At 59.2% G+C, this 9,698-nt stretch overlaps 2 protein-coding genes across 2 annotated transcripts in view; both read right to left on the bottom strand.

Moving 5' to 3' along the window:
* The window catches only part of VOLCADRAFT_108387 (uncharacterized protein), a gene marked incomplete at its 5' end in the record, with an annotated part of 19,047 nt that extends 18,298 nt beyond the window's left edge, over positions 1–749 (bottom strand). The window contains one exon of the mRNA XM_002958898.1: positions 708–749. Within this exon, the coding sequence (XP_002958944.1) occupies positions 708–749 (42 nt within the window). The remainder of the gene's footprint in view (positions 1–707) is intronic.
* Positions 750–2,224: 1,475 nt separating this feature from the next.
* The window catches only part of VOLCADRAFT_108386 (uncharacterized protein), a gene marked incomplete at its 5' end in the record, with an annotated part of 8,077 nt that continues 603 nt past the window's right edge, over positions 2,225–9,698 (bottom strand). The window contains 11 exons of the mRNA XM_002958897.1: positions 2,225–2,400; positions 2,657–2,923; positions 3,259–3,324; positions 3,657–3,716; positions 4,070–5,598; positions 6,132–6,396; positions 6,827–6,994; positions 7,198–7,324; positions 8,386–8,414; positions 8,725–8,827; positions 9,250–9,341. Of these exons, the coding sequence (XP_002958943.1) occupies positions 2,299–2,400; positions 2,657–2,923; positions 3,259–3,324; positions 3,657–3,716; positions 4,070–5,598; positions 6,132–6,396; positions 6,827–6,994; positions 7,198–7,324; positions 8,386–8,414; positions 8,725–8,827; positions 9,250–9,341 (2,808 nt within the window). The 3' untranslated portion in view covers positions 2,225–2,298. The remainder of the gene's footprint in view (positions 2,401–2,656; positions 2,924–3,258; positions 3,325–3,656; positions 3,717–4,069; positions 5,599–6,131; positions 6,397–6,826; positions 6,995–7,197; positions 7,325–8,385; positions 8,415–8,724; positions 8,828–9,249; positions 9,342–9,698) is intronic.

The raw sequence follows: 9,698 nt of genomic DNA, 5'->3' as shown, positions 1-9,698 counted from the left end.
AGCCGCAGCCGTCATGTGGCCAACACATGCTAAGGTTTTCATTCCTCGTTTAGCACGTCGTAAGCTAATGCAGTTTCGTTCATGTTGCTGGGCTCTGGAGGCAAACAGAGCACGAAGAGGCAAGTACCATGTCCCCAGGGGGCAGCGGTTTTGCCGCTGTTGTGGTACTAATAGCCGAATCGAGGATGAAAAACACGTGTTATTGGAATGCCCAGCCTATAATGATATTCGTGCTGAAGAGGGATTCGATCATCAACAGAGCATGTTGGAGGCCATGAAATGGGAACCAGCACGTCTGGCGAGGATGTTGGAACGTATGTGGGTTCACCGAAACTCAATTACCCCCTTTGGACGCTAGTCTGGGCTGATGTGCGGTATTTTCCTTTCCTCCGTGGCTTTTAGGCGTTGTAGTATTGCCCTTGGGCCTTCGGCTCGTATGGGTAGTCTTACAGGTATGGGGTCACGCACCCGCAACCATGTAGCACACACACACACACACACACACACATACACACACACGCACCGTTATGACCGAGGCTCCCCCGCTGGCATTCTCTCCAAGGCCTGGAAGACTAGGCACGCAACGCTAAACGGCGCTTCACGCTGAAACGGGGCCGGTAGGATGGCGACAGTCGCCCCACCGACACCGTGATCTTAATTTTTATGAACGGTCCATGGGCCACCGGCTTTGACGGACACCCCCCCACCTGCGCGGACACTTTAACTTTAACTGTAATTGTAACTGTCATGTGTTGGTGTGTGAGCCGTGCATACGTTCCATGTTTCATAACCATATCCTTACAGGTTTCGGGTTAAATTGCTATGCATGCAACCCAGTAACACGCATGTGGCCCTGATGCCAGCATGTAGAACATCAAGCGCAGTAGGGTGTAGAGTAAAACTTACTCCAGGACCTCCAGTAAATCCGGCGTGTATTCAAGGAACCAATGGTGAAATGAGATCGCAAAAGAACTGGGACTCGCGAATTACTGTAAGGATGAATACGCCAAACGAAACGTATCACGCCTCGTCAAGGAAAAGGACGTACTAATATGCAAAAATACGCCTGGCGTAAAAGTTTGGTGGTTTGCTTTTACGACGGACGACCAAAATTTTAATACATACATACGGAGGCAAGGAAGGAAGTAGTGTGCATTCTCCCATGAAATCGAACAATCCACATACGCCCTGACGGAGGGAAGACCGCACCAAGGCAGGCACCGAGGCAAGGCGAGCCCCCCACCACGGCCCAGACAGCAAGTGCCGTGATGCAACTAGAGACGCACCCCTGCCCTGACTGCCCGGACAGGTGCAGACGTTATGCACGGTGCGCATGTCCCGAACTGTGTAGCCAGACAGACCGCCATCAGGTAGGTGGCCCTAAGCTACATACATACTTGGGGACTTCAGCAAAGCTGTCGCCCTACACCTGCAGCAACACCAAACTTCCCATCAACGTTCGCGAAGTCTTGGTGATGGTGATGCATTCCTGTAACGAGAATACATCATCAGTGTATGGTCGGTCATTCTTACTTCCCCGCATTCTTCCAACGTAGATAGACAGCAGCCGACAGCACGTTCAACCGCCCGACCGGACTCACATGGATGCGAGGGCTACAGCTTCCAGGAAGATAGATCAGTGGTGATTCATCATCAAGCCCCGCCGTACACATCAGGCTTCCGTATACTTCCGTACTGCCTATATTCGAGCCACGACATTTGCAGCATGTCGCATTCCTATGTATGTATACATTTAAACCAATGAAATACTTTACAACAATACGTACAATCGGTTGCGCCTAGTAACGCAACTATAACAACCTTCCGCCGGCTTCCGAAAATTTCCAAAACAGAATACCAAAACTGCCGACGGCCCGCCATCCGAACTGGACGAGATCCGTACGTTGCTAGTAGTAACGATGGCCATAACCAACACAGGCGGTTTTGAATTTTCGATATGCAACCCATCATGGCCACCAACCCATCACAAAAAGTGACCCACCCACAGCCGCCACGACCACCAACACCTTCGCTCTCAACCCACGTACAGATACGATATACGAGATACGGCTTACGAGTGCACGAATGAACGTATGTTCGTATGTGTGTGTACATCAAGAAGTGTACATAGATAAAAACAAAACGAGTTTCTCGGCGCGGGCTTCACTACAGGTAAGCTGCGCCGCCCTTACCACTCACCAGCACACCAACCGTACGAAGCGACCCACGGGTCCCGCGGGTCACACAACATACATACGCACGCACACGTCATGTCGTACTCACACGTCTGCGCACGGTTCACGAGATGTTGCAGCCGCACCCCATGCCTCTGAGGGGGTCCCGGGCGTCCATGTCGGCCACTGCACCGCTGTGTTGCATCTTCCGGAGCTGCCTGTGGATCTGCGGGGGGGGGGCGGGGACACAGGACACCGGGGGGGGGGAGTTGAAGGGAAGGGGTAAGGAGGCGGATGAGGCCCGGGGGGTGAGGTGGGAAATGTGGAGTAGAAGTCCGTCTGGAGACCCACACCTCGGAGCAAGCGGGGCCCCGAAAGGGCACTCGGGGGGTTTTGCGGTTTACATCGTAACAAATTTCGACGCGTGCACGTACATCCATGCATCCTTACATACATCCGTGCACACGCAAGCACGCACGCACCTGCGAGAAGCTGGGTCTCTCCGCGGGGTCCTCCGCCCAGCAGGCCGCAATGAGCGCCCTCAGCTCCCCGGGCCACCAGCTGGGCAGCGGCTCCCGGCTGCCGCCACACCGCCGCATCACGTACGACATCACCCCCGCCTCCGCGTCCTCCTCCGCGCTGCGGGTTGCCGCCGCCGGCAGTCCCCCCGGACCAGCCCGAGCGCCGCGGGCTGCCGCCGCCCCCGACCCCCCCTGCTGCTCCAGCTGGCAGGCGTACTCGTTGGCTATCTGGAAATGGGAGAGCAGGGGGCAGGAATGGCAGAGCGCGAAAAAGGGGGGTAAGACGAACCATTGGCGAATGGAGCAGGAAAAAGAGGGGGGTGAGGGGCTGCAAGCTGGGTGGAATGTGCCAAGTATGGCGTGCAGATGGAGGTACGGGTGACTGGGATGAGGGCCGAGGTGGGGAAGCGATTGGCAGCTGAGGCAACATTGGCCCGGGGGCGGGGTGCGGAGGCGGTGAAGGTATGTGTGAGGTATCACCTCTTAGATATCCGTACCTAGGGCTAGGCGCACAGGGTCACTATAGCGGGCGGCTCAGCCCCTCTCCCCCCCCTGTGCCGTACCTTCATGGCCAGCAGCTTCCCGGTGAACAGCTCGTAGGCGATGATGGCGAAAGAAAACACATCCACCTGCGAGATCAGGTACGTGCGCATGTATGTATGTATGTATGTATGTATGTATGTATGTATGTATGTATGTATGTATGTATGTATGTATGTATGTATGTATGTATGGTGTGGTGCGGGGTTGACCGGGTAATATGGGTGATAAGAAGCGTGGCGCGAAGGGCCAGTCCAGGGGTGGGGGGAAAAGGGCCGAAGAATCGCGGCACAGGGTTTTGAAGGCGGAGGGGGGCGATGTTGCCAATCCCCCCCCGATGCAGCTATCGCCGTGTAGCTGTTAAGGACGCCACGGGCATAGATACGCATAACACAACAGGATGAGTGTCGTACTATCGTACCTTTTCGTTATAATTCCCGCTCAGCACCAGCTCTGGAGCCATGTATACGAGGCTGCCCACCTGCCGCCGGGAAGTGGTGGTGGTGGTGGTGGTGGTGAGAGGGGTGTGGGTGGGGGAAAGGGGCAACAGGGGAGGGGTGGATCCCCGAGGACGTGTTTCTCCGCCATGTGGGGGGGCACACGTGCGCACACAGGCTATGGAATACACACACATGTAAAACAGGTGATGCCACATCGACAAACAGGATTGTGGGACCATAGATTTCACACCTAGCGAAACCCCTACACCCAGTTCTACAAGCTGCAACGTAGTCAACACGCTGCTCAGCTCAGCGAAGTGCGGCGCAGCACACAAAAGGTGTGGTTGCAGACGGATCGGAGTACTTCACCGCCACGGCCACCACGACGACGTACCTGGCGGGTGGCGTCTGCCATCCGGGCGGCGACGGACGCAACCTTCTCCTGACGATGCGCCGCGTTCGCATGGCGCTTGCCGGAGGAAGCGGCCGGCGCGGGTGCGGAAGCGCGGCTGTGCACCGTCGCTGTCGCCGCGGCGGCGGCGGCAGCGGCGGCAGCGGCGGCGGCATCGTTGCCGCTACCGCCGCCGGCTGCGGCAGGCAACGCCGCGGCGAGGCTGCCCACGTCCATACTCATCCGGTTGTCTTCAGGAACCGTTTTCATGAAGGCAGCCCGCGCAGCGGCACGGGCAGCGGCGGCAGCCAACGGCGGCGGCATGGTAATCGTACTTGCTGCCGTACTTGCTGTGAGCGCCGGCTGCAAGGCCTGCGGAGCCGGGCTAGCAAGCGCCTCCTGCTGCTGTTGTTGCTGTTGCTGTTGCAGGGCAAGTGACATGGACCGCATCAGCATGACGGCCGACGGCGCCGACCCTGCGGTTGACTCGGCGGATGTGGCCGCGGCGGCGGCGGCGGCGGCGGCGGCGCGGACAAACTCCGTAACAGAAAACGGCGCTGACTCCGGCCCCGCCGCCGGCCCTGCCACAGCAGCAACAGCGGGGATGGCTCCGCCATCTGGCGCAACGCCGCCAGGCGCCGGCGCTGGCTCCGCCACCATGGGGTTTGCCGCCGCCGCCGCTGCGCTCTCCAGCGCCATCAGCGCCAGCATCTTTCTGTGTACGCTCTCCTCTAGGCTGGCGGGTGGGACAACGTTAGGCGGCGTCCAACCTAATGGTTGATAATTCTGGGGAGCCGACGGCGGACGGGGATGGGAAGGGCCGCCGCTGGGAGGGAGCAGAAGCGGAGGTGAGGGCGGTGCACCGGCGGCGGCAGCGGCGGCGGCTACAGCCGCGGCCGCCGCCGCCACGGCTGCGTCATTCATCCCCAACAAGTCCGTCGAGCTGCTCCACTTGCTGCCGCCATTGGGAAGCGTGTCGTACCGCTTGTCGTACGCCAGCAGGTACGGCCGCTCCCGCTCCGTGACCTTGCCCTGAGGCGCGATACCCAGCTCCGCCGCTGCTTCCGAGGCCGCACGGAGGCTGTCCCCGGGTGGCAGGCTGCTGGCGGGCCCGGTGGTGCTGCCGCCTTCGTCCGCCAGTACATCCCCCCCTGCCGGCCCTGCTGCCGTTACCGTTACCGTTGTCACATCAGTGGAACAGCACGTGCCGTCGTTGCAGCCGCCACCACTGATGGCACCGTCGGCGGCTGCCGTCGGCGCCACCACGAGGTCGTTCAGCCCGACGCGATGCAGCACCGGCACGCCGCCGCCGCCGCCGCCGCCGCCACCGAGATCGTTGGCGATAGCGATGGTTACGGCGTTTGTCGCCTCAGCGGTTGCGGCCGCCAGGCCCGCCGTTGCCAGCGCGGCGTACCGGGCGCTGGTGCTGCGGTTACCATGCACGCCGGGACGGTAACTTCCGTTACCGTTGCTGCCACCAGCCATCGCGGCGGCGGCGGTGGCGGCCGACTTGTCCCAGTGGGAAGACGAATCTGCGACGGGGGAATAGGCCGTGTGCACGTATGTCCCTACGTATACATGTACGACAACATAGTTATGCCTAAGGAGTCCTTCTCGTATACCCCTGCACTTGTACGCGAGCTGGAAGTTGTGATGGGGGTGCGGTGCTAACAAATGAACACGGCGGGGGAGGAGGGGAGCGACAAGAAGAGGGGAGGGGGGGAGGAGGGAAACAGAGCGCCCGAGGGGGAGGGGAGGTGGTGCTGCTCAACCTGCTGAGCGCCACGGCACTGCTGCCGGCAGCGTAGCTTCATGCTGGCTACTGCAAACACCACTCGCACCCCCAAGCTGCAGTCCTCTCTATCCCACAGCACATGTACGGCATCCCACCAGCACGTACCGTGTGTACCGACCTAATGTACGAGGAGGAATTCGGAAACCAGCTGCCCAGCCCCCCGTGCCGACGAGCCTATACTGCCTCCATGTCCTATGCTCACTGCATAAGTGCCGTACACGCGTCGTACCAATGGTAAAGTTTCCCCGTCGGCGCCGGCCGTCCACTTACCGATGTAAGCGTTACCGCCATAGTACGATGCATCGATGACGCCCCCGCCGTTCGTTGAGAAATCTGCTCGGATGCCGCCGCGCACAGTCCCCCCCGCCTTCACGGAACCCCCGCCGTATCCTCCTCGCGCACCGCCGCCGTACATGCCGTTCCCACGGTACACGCTACCGCCACGTGTGCTCCACTCGTTGGTTACGGCAATCAGCACATCTTCCGTACGGCTGTAGCGGGCACGTTTATGCAACCCGAAGTCCGTAATCTTGGCCTGTTTTGTATTGGGGGAGGGCGCCGCGTGAGAGCAAGAAACACCGAACTGCTAACTGCTTTATCGGAGGAGGGAGCGGTGTGTGCACGTGTGCGCTCTTTTATAATGAGCTGAGCCGGGGGCCTTCTGTACATGTGTATGTATGTTTGTGTCCGTGGGGTGGGCTGTGTAGGAAGGTATCGGTTGAGGAGGGGAGGGGGATCCCGGGAGACGCTGTCATTGCCATACACACACACGCACTCGCACCTCCCCTCCCCCTCCCCCTGCCCCCTTACACACGCACACCACTCGGCCACCGGGATTGGCACCCTTTCCTGCAGCAATACTCCATTTGCCGTTACACGCACCGAACATACATACGAACACACACATACAAACACATACCCCCATGCGCACCTCCCTGACCCCCCTTTCGTTTCCCCTCACTCACCACCCGCCCATCTACCGGGCCCCCACTCAGCATGACGTTCTCGGGTTTGAGGTCCCGGTGGATGACCATGGGCCGACACGTCTCATGCAGGTAGGCACACGCGGCGGCTATGTGGGTGCACCAGCGGAGCGCGTCGACACGTGAGTAGGCGGGACTGCGACTGGTCATCTGGGGTGTTAGGGTTTGGAGGGAGGAGGGGGTGGAGGAGGGGGTGGGTTTTTCAATAATTTTAATAAAACTTGCAACCAATCCAATCATCAGCAATCTCTGGAGGTGGAGTGAAAAAAGAAAGACGCACATACATACTTACATACACACATGAATGTGCACTCTGCATTCTCCCTCCCGGAGCGCCACGTACCCCCCCCCACCTGGCGCAGCAGCATCATGCGCAGATCCCCCCCCTGGAGAGCCTCCATCACCACATAGGCGCTGTTACGCAGGGACTCCAGGGAGCTCAGGTCGTGGGCGCCCAGACCGTGAATGGAAACAATATTGCTGCGGAGGAAGGGGGGAGGTGCGCCGTCCACCAAGGATATGTACGACATCAATTCATACGAAATTCCCGAACCTACTGAAGATTGTCTTTGCTCACAGTAACGACCTGGTGAAGTTTAGAATTCATACTTTTCCCTACGCACAATTGGAAAACATGGTTGGATACCGTGGCCGGGGCAGTGCCGGCCTCAGACAGACTTCACCTTCCTATTTGCATTGCTTTCGCTTCAGAAGGGGTCCCCGGTGGGGGGGGGGTAAGACGAACCACCATGAACCGCGGGGAGGGGAGGTATTGGGTTCGTGGAGGCGTGGGTTCGAGTTTCCCCCTCCTCGGAGAAGCCGGCAGTGTCGGCCCTTAACTGATCCGCAACTTTGAGGCCCCGGGCGGGGTCCACGACCAGCCGGCCGGCAGGGGGAGCCGCAATACGCTCAGCTGAAGCGCTTCGTTGGCCATTAGATATTCTAATTGAATTCCACGTAAGAGTTTGTACAAGTGCCTGTGTAACACTTCATGCATTTTGGAATGCTGGAGGAAAGGGTTCGAATGCATGAAGTGGTGTGGGGCCGGGCGACTGCTGGCCCCGGCAATATCTCAGCCAGCAGTCAGTGTTATTCCGGTAGTGGTAGTAGTAGTAGTAGTAGTAGTAGTAGTAGTAGTAGTAGTAGTAGTAGTAGTAGTAGTAGTAGTAGTGCTAGTAGTAGTGGTTTTGCCACTACGGCGCGTGGTCGTAGGGGAGGGGGAGGAGGAGGGCGGCAGGGCGGCCCCATGAAGATAAAAACAAGGCTCGGCACCCCGCCTCCTAGAAGGAAAACCCCCTGACCCCACACGGCCCCGTCAAACAAGGGCATCAGGAAGAGCGCCCCTGGGGCCCCACCCACCGACACCCTCCATCGAGATACAGCCACGTTCCCTACAACACACACATACATACACACATACACGCACAGACAGACAACTCTAACTTTACCCCTCCCAGCACGCAGACAAGGTGCAGTATGGTGGTATGGACGGAGGTGGAGGTGGAGGAAGAGGCGGACGTGGAGGTGGTGATGTGACTCACGGGTGGTGGAGCTTGCGAACCAGGTTGGCCTGCGGGGGGGGGGGTCGGGGGGGGAGAGAGACCAGTAGGGGCCCTGGTTTGGAGGACATGCAAATGGCGGCGGGGCGTGTGAATGGAGCGGAGTGGAGTGGAAAGCACTGCTTTAAAATGTGGCAGTGAAGTGAGGGTTGGCTCGTAAAGCGCTGTGCGCGGGAGGATCTTTTTGTCCAAATAATTCCTCGTCCCCTCTCCCTTTCTTTGGCTCCTCGTCCACTTCCCTCCCTAACACAACACAACACACAATAACACCAAACCCCACCTCCATGTACGGGCCTCTTCCCCCCTTCCCCCCCTCCCCACCTCCAACAGGAACCTCCGGAGGTCCTCCAGGTCCGACAGCACCTGCGGCTTGAGGGACTTGACAGCCACAGTAAGAGAGGGGCCGCCGGGAACCATCTCCAGGCTGCAAGGAGGGGAGGGGAACGAGGAATTATTTGCACCCCCCCAACCCCACCCCGCGACTGGCGCCACCAACCACCCCGCAAACCCAAACCCATGTGAGGCCAAGGTCCGACAGGCCAGTGGGCTCTACACCAGGCCCAGGGCCCATCCTACTCCAATGCCCGCCACCGCCGCAATCAACAACCGCTTCACCACCTTCCCCCCTCTAGCCGCAACCCTTCCACACAAAACACACACGCACTCCAGTCAATATCTACCCCCACCACCGCCACCACCACCATTACCCGTTACCACCACTACTACGCTGGTGAGTGAACCCCTCCGTGTGTGTATAGCTGCTGTCGTGTGTGCGCATTCACCTCCTCGCCAGTTCCCCCCCCCCCGGCTATCAGGCCATTAAAACACACCCGCCCGCCCTCTCACCCGCAGCTCTGTACGGTAGCGAAAGCTCCCGTACCGAATGTGCCCAACTTGGTCAGGCGCTCCGGGGGAATGAACAGTTCACCGAGGAGCTCCTAGGGTATGGGTGGGGGGTATGGGTGGGTGTACGGTTGAAGGATGTTTACGGCAGGAAAAGCAGGGTGCGGGGATGAGCGTGCGGGGTTAGGGTAAGTACCCAGTCGTCTAACCTCCCTTCCTCCCGCTCCTGACCCGCCTCCTCGACGGCGTTGAAGACAAACCTCCTCTTCCTCCTCCTCACCACCACCACCACCACCTTCACCTTCCCGCCATATGGAGGCCGTCGCTCCCCTCATCCTCCCTCCCCTCCTTTAACACAGCAACTCTCCAAACTCCCAACTGATCAACCGAAGCTACATTCAAACCAACCATGCACAAACATCCACTCCCGAATTCCCCCCATCATCACTCCA

The sequence above is a fragment of the Volvox carteri genome, assembly GCF_000143455.1.
Source record: "Volvox carteri f. nagariensis unplaced genomic scaffold VOLCAscaffold_111, whole genome shotgun sequence".
Classification (NCBI taxonomy): domain Eukaryota; kingdom Viridiplantae; phylum Chlorophyta; class Chlorophyceae; order Chlamydomonadales; family Volvocaceae; genus Volvox; species Volvox carteri.
The sequence above is the reverse complement of the archived record's forward strand: the minus strand, read 5'-3'. Positions and strand labels throughout refer to the sequence as shown.